This window comes from Coccidioides posadasii, chromosome 3 (assembly GCF_018416015.2).
Source record: "Coccidioides posadasii str. Silveira chromosome 3, complete sequence".
Taxonomy (NCBI): domain Eukaryota; kingdom Fungi; phylum Ascomycota; class Eurotiomycetes; order Onygenales; family Onygenaceae; genus Coccidioides; species Coccidioides posadasii.
The window spans coordinates 6,350,689-6,364,656 of NC_089409.1; the positions used below are offsets into that span (position 1 = coordinate 6,350,689).

The window sequence follows — 13,968 nt, forward strand, 5'->3', positions numbered from 1 at the left end:
ACGATTGGTGTTTACGTGACTGCCATGAAAAACTTTCCCTCCGTCTCCATACGGAAACAAATGCGGAGAGAGTCGAGCTACCTTTGATTTCCGTTCTGCATTGCCGATAGAATAAAGGATCGGCCATGGGAACAATTGTGGGAGCATTCATGGGGACCAATTCGTGCGGTCCAATAACCCATAACTGGTGAGGGCGAATTTCACCGCATAATTGACAGCTGACGGCGCTACCTCCCGCTGTCAAATAAAGACTTGAACATACTTTATGCATGACCATTGCCGAGCTGATTCCAATTCCAATCTGGTTGCATCTATTCCATCCGAGCGAAAAAAAGCCAGATAGATACCCCAGATACAAGGCTGTTGTCAGCACCAATGCGGGTTATGCTGAAAGGACCTCTTGGACGCCCGCAAATGCAAACTCCCACCATTCGATTCCACCAGCTGTGTGATTTTAGAAATCTTTGTTTTGATATCCTTGTCGTCACAGATTCTTGGCGTCTGGCCGGTTAGTTAAAGTTTACTAGCGTGGCTTTTTCGCGTTTGGCGTCGGGCGATCTCCACGCGTGACGGATGATATTGGCCCGCGTCTTCCGTGCCAGGCCTCTTGAAGCCCAAATCGCCCCTCCAGCGCTCAATGATGGTTCTTGAAATACGAGAGGCATATGCAGAGAATGTTTCATTTTCGACTCTCATGTGAGTCAATAGCTCCGATGGATCCGAATTCAAATTCCCACGAGCACCTGTGGCTCCAAATGCCTGGGGATTTTCTCTCGAGCAATTTGATCCGTCCATGTTCTTCCTCTCCTTTTCTTCCTGATACGGTCTTGCTAGAAGAGCCAGGGTAAAGTCGGCTTGCACGGAGAAATGGGAGACATCTTGCCTGAAGTGCACTTCATCAACAAGAAGGGCCCCGAAATCCGGACGCCCCGGTTGATCCTCCGACCTCTACGTGATTCCGATGTTGGAGATATGTTTGCGATAAGATCCCGCGAAGATGTCATGGTCTGGAGGTATCATCCTTCCCGATCGCACTCCCCCAAACTCAACGAAGTGGCTTGGTTTCCTAATCTTACTTTGGTTTTAAATATATAACAGCCTCACAAAACTGCCCGACAAAGACATCTCAGCGACGAAGAAAATAATGTCCCGCTGGAACGACGAAACCAATGTGGGTCTTGCCGTGCTGGAGGTTTCGAACCCAGATCGTGTCTGTGGGGTCATCGGATATAACGCAGTCGGTAACAAGATGGAAGTCGGATACCTTATGCATCCCGACGTGTGGGGCAAGGGATATGCCACCGAGGCCCTCCAGGCCTCAATCGAAGCGTGGTGGAATGGTTATGAGGCAGTGAAGCCAAAGAAGAGCATGATGCATGAGCTGCTTGCCTTCACGCACGAGGGAAACGAGCGGAGCTACAGAGTTCTCAGGAAATGTGGATTCGAAATGGTTGAGGAACTTGACGATGAGTATGGAAGAGGAAATGTTTGGAGGCTAAAAAGGGCCAATAGCGGCTGATTATTCGCCCAAATAATGGGCGATTCACAGCGTAACTGCCAAAGATCTTGTGGTTTGGATCTTCGCTGTGCAGTGTCAGTTTTGCTATGAACCTGACTTCACCACTGTCTTCGCCCAATGTAACTATTTCTATGTAAGAAGAGATCTTCTCAATAACCCCCTCTCTGCTTGATTTCTTGATTTTCTTTCACAAGTCTTCCTTCACAGTTATCACACTAAAAATTGTCAACCAAAACATCAGCAAGCCTTCCTGCTGACATGTTGATTGGCCTTGCGGAATTTTGCAAGAAGTACAGAGCAGCTTCAGCTGTGAACGCAACCTATTCACATTTAACCGTGCTACCACCTGGCTGCGGCCTATATAAGGGCCAACTTTCGTCGCTTTCCAATTCGTACAGATCATCGATCTCACCCATTTATCTTGCAATTGCAAATGAAGCTCCCAAATAATCAAATGAGTACCTTACTCGAATCGACATGACGTCTGCAATGGAAGGCTTGCTGATTGTTTAACCACGCCCATAATAGGAAAAGAACATGTCTTTTCATACTGCTAGTCACACACATTATTTAACAAGGTGTCAAACAAATAAGCATGCGCAGCAGCCCTATATTTGTTTTAAGACGCTATGAATGAAGTAGCCATTGTGTTTGAAAGTCGAATCAAAAGCTTCGAAACAAAACTTCAATCCTGATTCACCGACTTCCAAGACTGGCTTGGGGGGGATATGAAGATCAACTTGGGGCGCTCGACTCGATTTCTCTTGAAGAGCGGCTCGTTGTGTTGGAATGCAGGGTTGCGGTCGGTTTCATGGCTCTCGAAACCCGATTCATGGTTTTAAAATAGGAACCTTGAAACTCTCGCAAAAGATCCCGAGTCTCTTGAGTAGTTACTTATAGGGGACGGTCAATTTGGAGATCCGGAGTCCAGAGAGCGTATGTCTCCGCAGGAGCTGCATGCATCATTTCGGTAAAGAAGTCCCTTTTCTCACCGTCGGCATTTAGACCACACAGCGGATCCTGGTATATTCCATGCGATTCACCTGCGGGTCGCCTGGTGAAGGTATTTCCATGCGGACGAGGCGACTACTAGACTTGTTTACGGCCACGGGTGGAGCAGGGGAAGAGTGTCGCTACATTTCACGCGCGAGGACAGTCAAAGACACATAAATTAGCAGCAGCAGCAGCAGGAGGAGGAAAAGGAGGTTCAAATGCACAAGTTCGAACCACCTGACACCCTTCATCAAACATACGTCCTCTCGTAGTTCAGCTGCAGCATGCACCAGGCACAAAGTCTGCTGTCGAGAGAGCGTGGGTGAGGAGCTCAGCAGCGGAAGGCCTTGATCACGTGATACAAACTCTTGGTTCCGACTTTGCGGCGGATTTTCCGGCGCTGTGAAGGTTCAAGCTTGAAGTGGTCTCTTGCCATGCGCAACAGAACGCTCAGCAGCAATAACAGCCTGTAGCTGCTGGTGCTTGCGTTATCGGAAACATCTGTGATGTCCTCGAGTTGAACTCGAGTTCCAATTCCTTCACCATGTCGAACGAGACATCGACGAATTTTTCGCCGCCGGCAGACAACCCTCCGCCGCAGTCTCTGACACAGCAGCAATCCTCCCGCATATCCAACTCTACAAAGCTCCTCGTCGGCGGCTCGCTCTTCTTTGTCCTTTCTACGCTCATCACTCGCCGCTCTCTTGCCCGCCGCCGTCTTGCCTCCATACCCCCTTACTACACTAGCGCCACGAACCACAAACCACCGGTCAATGGAGCCATGGAAGCCCTTGAAGCGCTCAATATCGCTACAATCAACGTCGCCAGCTTAGCAATGATTGGAGTTGGCGGCGCAATGCATGCATTCGATATCAATGGGATGGACGACCTAAGGAGGAAAATACGCGGTGGCCTAGGCGTGGACGGCACTGGGAGGAGTGAAAAAGAGGTGGAGGAGGAACTGGAGGAGTGGGTTGTCAGTGTTTTGAACAGAAAGACTGAAAAGGAGAAGAAGGCCGGCACTGATGGTGCGGATAAGCTGTGGCTTAATGAAAGGGGAAAGGAGAGATAATAGTGACCCTCTCTCGTCCTCCTTTCCTTGTTCAGCTCCCGTGGGTTGGATCTTCGGTGTGCCGTCTGTCCTAGTTGTCTGTAGCGCGACAAGCCTTGCTATACGCTACCTGTCTGCCCCGGATGCGAAGGGCTGTGACATTGGACCATAATGGTTTACGATGAACCTTTATGGATCGGCCTTTTAACATTTACATCTTCCGATCCACCACGGCTTTTCTTAGCCTGTTGTAACACCACGACAACTTAGCCTTGAGTGCACATCATAATTCATGAGCTGCTCTCAAATCTTTAAACCCCTTTTTTTTAAGGAAAAGCATTGGGTTGCCTCTTTTTGTGAGGCGTTAATAGTGCCATCAAGAGTGCCATGTCTGTGAATGAAATGCATATATTTCACGAAAGCTTTAGGGAGTTGGAATGGCCTTCTTCGTCAACGCTTCTTAAAATCGGATCGTATATTCTGTACATTGTCTGGTGTAAAAACTCAGTCAGATATGTTTTACATGGCAGATCCCCTTTTAGGCTGACAGACAATCCCAATCATCATTGCGCTGTGAATGTTAACAAATCAATATCAGTTGTTCCCAAAATTAGCTTCCCCTTTCAAAACTCTTGGTTAGTTTTCCCAAACCCTAAAACCTTTGTTTTCCTGAAACTGTACGGAGTACTTGTATAATACTGGCCAATTGTATGACCGAAGCTTTGGTATTGAGTATGTCCCAATTTTGCTCCCAGAACATCTTCCACAACCTGCGAGCGCCCAACGCGGTTATCCAGATGGCACCAAAACTTGCATTAACAACACTTCAACTGATTTGTGACATGATAAATAGTGATGAGAAACTGACTACATCTCAGATAGAAGATGCTGCTGGCTGCAGCGAGCGGTCCGTCAAGACTATCCGCTTGAATCCACGACTCTTTGGGAGTGCCAGAGCTCCACAGGTTCGCGTCGGCCGGCGACGAAGCATCACACCTCCTATGCTAGAAGCCCTTTGCGACCATCTGCTTGAAAAACCAGGTTTATACTTAGATGAGATGGTCGTCTTTCTATGGGATGAATTCCATGTACGAGCGACAACCTCCAGCATCAGGAGGGCTCTTGCCTTTAGTGGGTGGTCTAAAAAGACAGCTCAACAGAGGGCAAGAGAATGCAATGCAGATTTACAAGATTCCTAGCTTCATAACATTTCTGATTTCTGATTGTACCATCTGGTTTTTGTGGATGAGTCTGGGTGTGATAAACAGATAGGGTTCAGACAGACTGGCTGGTCATCGCTGGGTGTAGCATCTGTTCAAGTGTCTCAATTTCATTGTGATCAGCATTATCAGATACTGCCCGCATATGCCCAAGACAGTATTATCCTTTCCTGTGTTTTTTGAGGCTCAACAGATGCTGTTGTCTTTGAGGATTTTATTGAGGAGCTTCTCCAGAATTGTGGGAAGTGGCCTGAGCCTAAATCTGTTATTGTCACGGACAATGCATCCTTCCATCACTCTGAGAAAATTCGGCGAATGTGCATGGATGCGGGTGTCAAGTTGGTCTATTTGCCACCATACTCATCAGACCTCAATCCAATTGAAGAGTTCTTTGCTGAGCTGAAGGCCTTTATTAGGCGGAATTGGGGGAAGTATGAGCAGAACACCGAACAGGGTTTTGATATATTTCTTGACTGGTGTGTTGATGTTGTGTGCGCAAGAGAGCGAAGTGCGAAAGGTCACTTCCGCAATGCAGGTTTAACAGTTGAGAGATATATTAGGCATGTCTATAAGGCACCTAACACTTTGCAATCTATTTCGAACTATGTTCCTCAGCTTCACTGTCGGAGACAGCGCGTAAAACAATGGCAACTAATATCACAGCAACATTTCTCATGTCCTTCAGCTCACTTGTATCCCATGGACCAATTCATGCATCGTCAGGTACACGTCGGATGAAGTGTCTTTCTCCAAATAGTCTATATAGTCACCGTTGTATTCGGCAATAGTGATATATATTTCGTGACGGTCTTGGGATACATGCACGCGCCTATCCCTCTTAGCCACATGGGTATCAACTAGGAGTAATCGCCAAAGACCTACCGTCCAGGAAGATTCAAACATCCACCTCGATCTGGGTGGCTTCGAATCCATGCTACCATTTGAGCTGCTTCTTGCATGCAAATTGCTTTTCTTTTTCTCTCCCTAGCAACTGCCTTTACTTCAATAAGTGCCCGGATCTTTCCGTCGGGTTTTGTGTCTTCGAGGTATCCATCGGTACGAGCTTCGAACGATGCATGTGTGAAATAGGCCTTAAACGACTTTCGATGTAAGGTCCAGTGATTGGGTAATCCAGAACGAAGTGTAAGTGCACTCAAGAAGTTAACAAGTGCGGTATTCACAATCTGCTCGTCCTTTGTCTGGTGATTCACCAGATTTCGAATTTCCTCGGGGCTAGGACTTTTTGACATAGGAGGACTTTAAGTATCATCAAGCTCTTCTGACTCAGAGTCGTCAGGTAAAAGTCCGGTGGACTTTGTAGGCGTCTGAAGATGCATCTGATGCAGCCGCCTTTGGAGGTCCGTCTTGTTGCGAGTGCGAAATGCAATTGGAGTAATGACAACATTAGGAGCCAACGTTGCATCTGAAGTATTCGCGGCCTGAAGTTGGAAATGATGAGCCAAGGCAAATGTCGATTCAAAAACGGTGCCCGCAGCGAGGCCATCGCAATAAGCTTTCCACGACGAATAGTTGGCAAGAAGTTCATTCGCTTTGGTTCCCCACTTATCTAAGTTGAACCGCTTCCAGTCAAACTGATTGCGTTCACCAGCCCTCTTAAGGTTCAGCGGCAATGCTTGTGGGGTTGGGCGGGAGTAACCAATCACAAGCTGCCTTACCCAACGGTTCGGTCCGTCTTGTTGCCCCGCAACGACTCACGCTACCTCCACATGTCGCCTCATGGCACCGCACGTCGCTTCATGTCGCTTCATATCAACCTTCTCTCATCAAACACTATGGATGCTGCTAGTAAGCTCCGAGAGCGGGATTCGCGTCGCACGGCCCTGCGAGCTATCGCAAGATCCCTCGAGCAATTAGAGGGTCCTTTTCTCTCGAGGCGCGACCTGAACAATTTGCGAATACAGCAACTGTCAATGTCACTAGGAGAAGAGCAAAAGTCGCTCTTCTTTAAACCTTACAAGGCTCCAATCCGGGCCCCAGAAATCGACACGCTTGCCTATTATTACCCCGAGTTCGATGAGTCACCTTTTCGAAATGCGAAAGCTCTGTGTTGATATCTCTATCAATATTTTCAGAACTGCATCTTGCCAGACGAGGATCTCTACCCCCCTGGCTCATCCTATGTCGAGTTCGTTTTCCTTGTTCTTTGTTCTTAGATGATATAGCTACTCACCGCTCTGCTTCTACTGCTTATAGTTTCGGAAACTTCAATTTCGGACAGTTGATGGATATATCCAAGAACCCCCGGTGGCAGGTGCACGCAGCCTGGAATATGCCACAAGCGAAAGTTCCCCATATGAAAGTCCTGATGTACAGCGGCATAATTGGAAACGAGCATGAACTCTTTCGGGGAGAGCTGCTCGCTATTATTGATGTCATGTGTGGGAGGCTAAACACGAGGTCGCTCCGATCGCATATCATTGCTCCTGTAAGCGTCCTCTCCCACGAACATCCAGCAAAGAAGAAATGAAATACCAACATCTGTTTTTTCAGGTTTTGTTGTTTTCTGTGGTAGGAATGCACCATGTCCGAATCCTTGAGGCATATTTCAATGGCAAACAGCTCATGGTTCATTCCACCAAACTTTACGACTTGGAACAGCAGAATCACGAACTCTTAATTCAGCTATCAAGGTGGTGGCTGGGTGATGCGAGCAGTTGACGCAGGGGAATTAAGTTTTTATATTGCACTAGTCCTGGTCGTGCGTGGATAACAGATACAGTACGGAGTACGGAGTACGGAGTAATCAATTGTTCTTTATAACCAAAATCAGTAGTGGCTTGGCCCATGTGGCTGAAATCAAAGACCATTTAAATGGAACCTGATTTTGCAGCAACCAAGCACTTTAAGTACATTCATATTGTTTGACCCGTTCGCTTATATCGGAGACAAAGCGGCGCGCAACACCAAGTCTCACACCATGATTGACAAAGAAGTCTGGATCTTGGTCTTGATAGATCTGCTTGAGGTCAAGACCATTTGCTAACGCCACATCGCACGCTTTCCTGATATCAAGAGCTATATTCCTCCACTGCTACATCCAAGAGCCCAGGGATATTGATGTGTTCGGTCTGGGTGGCACTTGAAGATGGAAACGTTTCGGGAGTTCCGACGGGTGATGTCACCATAGATGGGTGAGGCTGTGTTGGGAGGACATTGATATTGATTGGAGGGCATGTTGATCCCATCACAGGTAGTTTAGTTGCTGTCTTTCAACTGACTGCTGCTCCTCTGCATACAGCTGTTCCCGAATCGTGTCTGGGACATCATCATGAGTCTCTAGGACTCCACCTTGCTCCACATACCTAACGAGACTCCTCAGATGGTGCGTCCTAAGCCTGTAATGCTTTTTTCCCACTGAATCCTGCCAGCAGTACTGAGCTTCTTGACGGCATGGTGGCCCAGGGCAACGCATCATCCTATATATCTCCCGCCAAACTGAAGATTGCCCAGAAGTGTGTTCAGCATCAATCTGAGCCTCACGCTCAGCCAGCATCCTTCGTGTCACTGATGATGCTCCCCTTTTGTCTGCTTTTCTGGGGTAGCTTTCCTCTATATAGTTAAAGGATATGCCTAGTCTGAGCTTCTTCCCCACTCGAAAAAGGCTGCCCACTTGAGAAGCTGCTCCTCTATAGCTGCCCAGTTAATATTAGCATTGTCAAACCGCTTGGTTAGATCACACTGGGAACGGTTGTTTACTGATACCACAATGGTAGCATCATCTAGTCTAACCCGCCGGTCATGAGATATTTTTCGTCGCAGTACATTGTCCAGCTTTTCCTTCAAAAACTGTTGCCAGTAAGAGCTTGGTGCTAAAACCAGATCCAGCTCAGTGTCCTTTACCGCAACCCGGTTGTTAAGCGTAACTTTCCACTCAATTGAATAAGCAACTCGGTGGTTGCTCGTTGTATGATGTCCCTTCCTTCTAATCGGCTAGGCGGATGAGCCCAAGTCGATCCGGCTGCGGTTGCTGGGAGGCGGAGGAACACTCATCCGCGATGGATTCGGAGTAAGGACTAGCTGCTCCCGACGTAGGGCCAAAGTAACCAGGCGTGTGGGCATCTTGTAGGTTTGGGTTCCATGGATAGAGGGTCTGGATTTGGGAATCGTTCGTGGCGTAAGGACTGTCCGCTATCGTCTTGAACCAAAGTCGTGGAAGACGGCCTGTACTGGTACACGCCGTGTAAATGACAGCGGGGAATCAGTTTTGCATGAACCAGTCTCACAAACCTCAACTGTCCTGCTTGAGAGGATTGTTTCGAAATAGAAGACCCTCCAATCTGCCTGATTGTTTGCTTAGTCTGCATAGAAACTTCCAGCGATATTGTAATGCTCATACTCATTTTATACAGGCCATTGTTTTCAGGCTAGGTAAAATTACAGTAGTGAAATTTCAAGAACTAGAGTAATTACGGGCCTAACCAAGTTTGGGTTGGCTTTAGGGTTTGGGAAACAAACTGGGAGTCTTTCATTGGGAAGCTAAATTTGGGAACGACTGTCATAGGGGAAGACTTTAGAGAGATGTATCGAAGACTGTAGCAGCTCATATATAGAGCTTGGAGTGTCTCTCATGCTCTGTATACATCTGCCATCACTTCTTCCCACAGGAGCTTCTTATCCGTCATAATGCAACTCTCCCCAAAGTCTATTAACAACGGGAACTGTGCTATGAATGGAATTTTCCGGGCCGTATAGACGACACGATCATCCAGGACCTTCGTAGGCGCTGGTTGTTGTAACTCAGCCTTCTCAAATGTCGAGAACACCACGGAGAAGCATATCCCTTGCTACTAAGCGTATTGTATATGGGCAACAGTCATACATGCATCTGCGCATTTTTCATTCCATGAGCAAAAAGCTCGGCAGATATCAACTCGCCCTATATGCACAACAACCTTGGCATGGTGTGAATCTAATATCCCTTCGTAAGGAGGTCCTCCAAGTCCATTATTGGAAGCTCAAGCATTTGCATAAACCTCATCCCAAGAGATTGGTCGACGAGACAAACACGTTTCCCATGTGGCCCAAATGAATTTTGTATAGCTTTCAATATAGGTCTCTTCTTCCATGTTTGGTGATCCAATAAACATAGTCCAGATACTTATAGACATCAAACTCACGGTTTAACTTGGTTGAATTGTTGACATAAAGCTCTAAAATAGTATGTTAATCACTTTCTGGTTAGAATGAGATCATATTAGATGAATGGCGTCATCTGATGGGAGCAGCAATTGATCAGAAAGTGAGCTGAGAAAGCAGCAGAAATGGTGATGCTATCTTGGAAATGCGAAGCTAATCTCTGTGTGCAAGAGTCTTTTTATTGCTCCATCTCGAAGTGCTATGTATATAGTAGTATGGGGCTCTTAGGCGTGTCGGCATTCATGAAGTTGACTCCTCCGTGCGGTAAAGAGTATGGCCCAGGGAGATTTTGAGCCGAGAATGCATTCACCTCCTAGCCAGGGGCAACGTCAACAAGTTGGCAGCAGTTTTTAATCAACTATGCGTGCTCTTGCTCGACCGGCGGTTACCGAGTCCATTACACCACGAGCTCTAATACGGCCAATCAATCACGTTAAATAACTAGTTGACAACTGAACGGCAATAGGGGAAAAGTCGAGTTGGTACTGGTTAACGAGTTCAACCGGGATAGATCCATAGGGAACATTTACACACTCCAGGCACTGACGACTACAAATACAGGATGCCTACTGCTCCCCTTGCTGCATCTTCTCATACCTCTCCCTCGCAAGGTCCTTCGTTTTCTCCAAAAATTCATCGTATCTTCCTCGAGTGTTCCGGCTCGCTTCTTGCACTGCATCTCCCACTTTGGAGCCCTGAGCGCCTAACCCAACGCCTTGGACATAGAGCTCTGTAGCAACGGGCGCTGTCATTCCTGTGCCTTGTGCTCCAAGGCCCTTGCCGGCAGACCAACCCATTTTACCGAGAAGAGAGGCTCCTTTTGACATAGTCGGAAGAGCAGACTGCTCTTCCTCCTCCTCTACTTCCTTTTCTATTTTCTTGTCTTTCGGTTTGCTGGATGAGCCGAATACCTTACGCCTCTCCTTCGCTCGATCACGGTATTCAGCAGCCGGCTGCTGTTCTGACTGGCCATCTCTCTTCTTTGCCAGTTTCGCCACTGCCTTCGCCTTCAACTCTTCGTTTTGGAGGTTGTCACGGTGGAGCTGGCTCAATCTTTCGTGACGATGGACCTCGGCTTCAGTCTTGAACTGTCTCATGCAAAGATAACAACACTTGCGATTCAAGTCGGCATAAGACTGTGTTGGTGGAGAGGAAGCGGATGAAGGCTCGGTATTACCGCTACCGTTTTCCATGTTAGCGGAGCCGATCTCACCTTCTCGGGCTTCACCTTCGGGATTGTTGCGTTGGATGCCGTGCAACTCTGCATGTCTATCGCTCCAGAACTGTAAATGTGAAGGCATTGCCAGCTTCTTGCTGCCGGAAGCGGCCCCTACTTCTGCTTTTCGCTTCTTCATTTTGTCGCCATCCTTAGATCCCTTGGTGGTCTTGCTAGCTGCACCGGTGTCCTTTGGCTTTTCTTTCGACTCTACAATTTCAGTTGAGAGCTTTAACTCGGTTACGTATGCTCCCTCATCCCAGTAGGCCAACTTCACTGACGGGTTTCCCAAAGGACTGAACGTAAAACGCTCCGTACTTGCGGTGGGATTCAAGACTGGGACGAAGACTCCAGCGTGGATATAGCTTGCTAGTACCGGTTTCGAGGATATAGTGAACGTCTCAAAGGAGTTATGGCGGGTCAAGGCGGATTGGGCATCCTGCTCAAAGTCAACACGGCTCATCTCGAGCAACGAATAATGTCTTACCTCAACTGTTGCAAACTCGGCGAAACCATATCTCCAGCTTTCGTTGCTTCGTCTGTCTCTCACCAGCAAAATTCGTCGTATGGATCCTTCCCGGGCACCCAAGTTGGTATCACCGGTGGTCGAGGCAATCTTCGCACCTTTCTTTGCTGCAGCAGCGGCTGCTTGAGACTGAGAGCCGGAGGACGGCTTGTAGAGCTTAGCAACGCCTTTGGCTAATATCTCCTCAGTAACACTTGGCTCTAAACCCCGAAAGAGCAGGAACTGGGAAGGGGTGCCATCCGGTGAGACATCATTATCACCGGTGTTGATAACACGCTGAAGTGGTTCTGCAGCAGCAGCTGGAACTTGTGTAAAATCTACAGCAGTTAGGGAGACTGGGATAGTGGAAAAATCAAAGGCCGGTGTGTAGCTTACCGGTGCGGACTGCTTGGCAGCGAAAGCACCTCTGGCGGGTTGCATAATTCACTAATGTGCACTAGAAAAGAATGAGCCCACGGCTCCAATGAGAAGAACAGTCGAGCATCGACTTACGATCTTACAAGTCCATTCTCCTTCAGCCCTGGCGCGATTGCGATCTTCCCTCTCTCGACTGTAAGCAATTCTAACCTTCACGCCACGACCATCAGTATGCGAAGAGCTATCCCCATATAAGTAGATAGCGGGGTAATTGCGTTCTAAAAAATCTCGAGACGCATCTAATGACGGAAAACGAAGGAAGCCCAGCTGCCGCGATATCTCTGTGCGGATTGCGTTAGCGTCTGGGTGTAGGGGAGGGCGGCGGGAAGTGGAGAGCTCACTTGTCTGGCGATCTCTGATAACCCGCACATCTTCAAGATCCTCGACATGATAGTATTGTCTGAGCTCATTGGAGATCTATTTTTGAAGAGCATCGACCGGAAATAAGCCCGGTGACATGCACATCTCAGCATATTGTCACATCCAGGGGAAGTAATGAAAAACAAAAAGGAAGTCGGTGATTTAAGCAGCGGCGAGTGAATGTTTGAGGGCGAATATTGGACTCAAAAGCGCGAGTGGAATGCTGGAAAAGAGGGAGGGGAGGTCGAACGTCTTCTTCATTCATCTCAACGGGCAAGCCCTCCATCATGACTTCCCGGCTCTCTATACCATAGTGCGGGGGCCGCCGACGGTGGCTTCGGCTTTGGGAACGAGTGTGACTGCGGGCACGGCTGCGGCTGCGGCTGCGGCTCCTGCTACGACTGTGGTATGTCGGAGAGCGGTAGCCTTCACGATCGCGGTCTCTGTAGCCCGAACGGCCGCGCCATGAAGGTGGCGAGCGACGGAAATCTTCACGGTTCCTTCCACGATAGTCGGGACGCTGGTCTCTAGCAGCTGAGAGCGCGTCATCGAGGTTATTGTTATATCTTCTGTCAGCGGCAGGCCATCGTGGGGCCGCGATCCGATTCATATCTTTTTAAGAGAGCAAGATTGAGACATCAGCACAAGCTCCACAGGGTAACATTGACTGTCCACTTGGGGGATCTGGTGCGTAAAGTTAGCTTTTACCATGCGGAGGAGAGCGTGGACCGCCTGGTGAATGGTGCTTCTGGTCTCGGTCTCGGGCGCGTGCAGAAGGCGAGCGAGAGCGCGAGCGGGAACGAGACGGACGATCGTCGTACATGCGGCCATTGCTATCGTCATTGCGGTAGGGAGGCCGGTGGCTAGGGGCGTAATGAGACATGACGAGGTATCATCTGCGAATGAAAGGGTACGGTCAAGAAATTTTAAGGGAGACGGAGGGTGAAAAGGAAAGGAGATTGTGGGTGCATTGATGATGGTTGTGATGGTGATTCGCGATATTCTCGGGATGCGACATCACCTCATGTGACGGGCGGGATATTATTATTCCGATTAACCGGTTACGGATTAATATTGATACGGATTATCCTGAGGGAATTGTTAGGTAATCCAACTAGCACCTCGCTCACGTGACCCACATAGATTAGCTGAGATTCCCCTTTAGGTAGCTTAGTGAATGACAAGCATACAAGTCCTTCATCAGATTATAGCCCTTTGTGCTGAAGAGCAAGTATATAAGATTGATTTATAGCTTAATTGAATATTGAAGCTTATGGTCAATATCCTGAATAATTATTCTTATAAATAATGAGGTTTTACAAGTATAAGAGAGAGTGTATGTTAAGATAGATGTCTTCTATATATGCAACTCCTGTAGCTTTCTAGTACTGAGCTGAGAAGTGAGTTGAACTCTGTAGCTTTCTGGCATGTGACCAGAGAGTGAGTGAAATGCCTGCTAAATATATCTAGCAAGCAAATCAAGCACCTGGCAATGCCAAAGCCATGGTG

At 48.0% G+C, this 13,968-nt stretch overlaps 8 protein-coding genes across 8 annotated transcripts; 3 read left to right on the plus strand and 5 right to left on the minus strand.

Annotated features, from left to right (window-relative positions):
• The first annotated feature begins 752 nt into the window (after positions 1–752).
• D8B26_006981 (uncharacterized protein) lies at positions 753–1,670 on the plus strand. Its single transcript, XM_003066888.2, has 2 exons — positions 753–1,013; positions 1,099–1,670. The coding sequence occupies exons 1-2, from the start codon at positions 868–870 to the stop codon at positions 1,517–1,519; spliced, it is 567 nt and encodes a 188-aa protein (XP_003066934.1). The 5' UTR covers positions 753–867; the 3' UTR covers positions 1,520–1,670.
• Positions 1,671–2,976: 1,306 nt separating this feature from the next.
• On the plus strand, positions 2,977–4,046 carry D8B26_006982 (uncharacterized protein). The gene has a single exon (XM_003066889.2). It carries the CDS (start codon positions 3,057–3,059, stop codon positions 3,582–3,584), a length of 528 nt encoding a protein of 175 aa, XP_003066935.1. The 5' UTR covers positions 2,977–3,056; the 3' UTR covers positions 3,585–4,046.
• A 1,418-nt stretch (positions 4,047–5,464) lies between these two features.
• Positions 5,465–6,033, minus strand: D8B26_006983 (uncharacterized protein; the record flags this gene model as incomplete). Its single annotated transcript, XM_066125355.1, has 2 exons — positions 5,465–5,612; positions 5,666–6,033. 2 exons carry the CDS (start codon positions 6,031–6,033, stop codon positions 5,465–5,467), a joined length of 516 nt encoding a protein of 171 aa, XP_065981437.1.
• Positions 6,034–6,042: 9 nt separating this feature from the next.
• Positions 6,043–6,512, minus strand: D8B26_006984 (uncharacterized protein; the record flags this gene model as incomplete). Its single annotated transcript, XM_066125356.1, has 2 exons — positions 6,043–6,454; positions 6,505–6,512. The coding sequence occupies 2 exons, from the start codon at positions 6,510–6,512 to the stop codon at positions 6,043–6,045; spliced, it is 420 nt and encodes a 139-aa protein (XP_065981438.1).
• A 202-nt stretch (positions 6,513–6,714) lies between these two features.
• Positions 6,715–7,544, plus strand: D8B26_006985 (uncharacterized protein; the record flags this gene model as incomplete). The annotated part of the gene is made up of 3 exons (XM_066125357.1): positions 6,715–6,812; positions 6,998–7,229; positions 7,295–7,544. 3 exons carry the CDS (start codon positions 6,715–6,717, stop codon positions 7,460–7,462), a joined length of 498 nt encoding a protein of 165 aa, XP_065981439.1. The 3' UTR covers positions 7,463–7,544.
• Positions 7,545–7,913: 369 nt separating this feature from the next.
• D8B26_006986 (uncharacterized protein) lies at positions 7,914–8,724 on the minus strand. Its single transcript, XM_066125358.1, has 2 exons — positions 8,507–8,724; positions 7,914–8,436 (listed from the first exon to the last, which is right to left on the minus strand). The coding sequence occupies exons 1-2, from the start codon at positions 8,521–8,523 to the stop codon at positions 7,989–7,991; spliced, it is 465 nt and encodes a 154-aa protein (XP_065981440.1). The 5' UTR covers positions 8,524–8,724; the 3' UTR covers positions 7,914–7,988.
• A 2-nt stretch (positions 8,725–8,726) lies between these two features.
• Positions 8,727–9,144, minus strand: D8B26_006987 (uncharacterized protein; the record flags this gene model as incomplete). Its single annotated transcript, XM_066125359.1, has 2 exons — positions 8,727–8,970; positions 9,032–9,144. The coding sequence occupies 2 exons, from the start codon at positions 9,142–9,144 to the stop codon at positions 8,727–8,729; spliced, it is 357 nt and encodes a 118-aa protein (XP_065981441.1).
• A 1,253-nt stretch (positions 9,145–10,397) lies between these two features.
• On the minus strand, positions 10,398–13,085 carry D8B26_006988 (uncharacterized protein). Its single transcript, XM_066125360.1, has 6 exons — positions 12,710–13,085; positions 12,441–12,516; positions 12,175–12,380; positions 12,058–12,118; positions 11,644–11,999; positions 10,398–11,595 (listed from the first exon to the last, which is right to left on the minus strand). Exons 1-6 carry the CDS (start codon positions 13,067–13,069, stop codon positions 10,507–10,509), a joined length of 2,148 nt encoding a protein of 715 aa, XP_065981442.1. The 5' UTR covers positions 13,070–13,085; the 3' UTR covers positions 10,398–10,506.
• Positions 13,086–13,968: the final 883 nt, after the last annotated feature.

Excerpts from the sequence above, each read along its gene's own strand:
- D8B26_006981 (XM_003066888.2), top strand. The coding sequence starts at position 868 with ATGGGAGACATCTTGCCTGAAGTGCACTTCATCAACAAGAAGGGCCCC. Across the intron at positions 1,014-1,098 it reads GAAGATGTCATGGTCTGGAG|CCTCACAAAACTGCCCGACA; the intron begins GTATCATCCTTC and ends AATATATAACAG.
- D8B26_006982 (XM_003066889.2), top strand. The coding sequence starts at position 3,057 with ATGTCGAACGAGACATCGACGAATTTTTCGCCGCCGGCAGACAACCCT.
- D8B26_006988 (XM_066125360.1), bottom strand. The coding sequence starts at position 13,069 with ATGAATCGGATCGCGGCCCCACGATGGCCTGCCGCTGACAGAAGATAT. Across the intron at positions 12,517-12,709 it reads TTGAGATGAATGAAGAAGAC|ATCTCCAATGAGCTCAGACA; the intron begins GTTCGACCTCCC and ends CTTCAAAAATAG. Across the intron at positions 12,381-12,440 it reads TATCAGAGATCGCCAGACAA|AGATATCGCGGCAGCTGGGC; the intron begins GTGAGCTCTCCA and ends CAATCCGCACAG.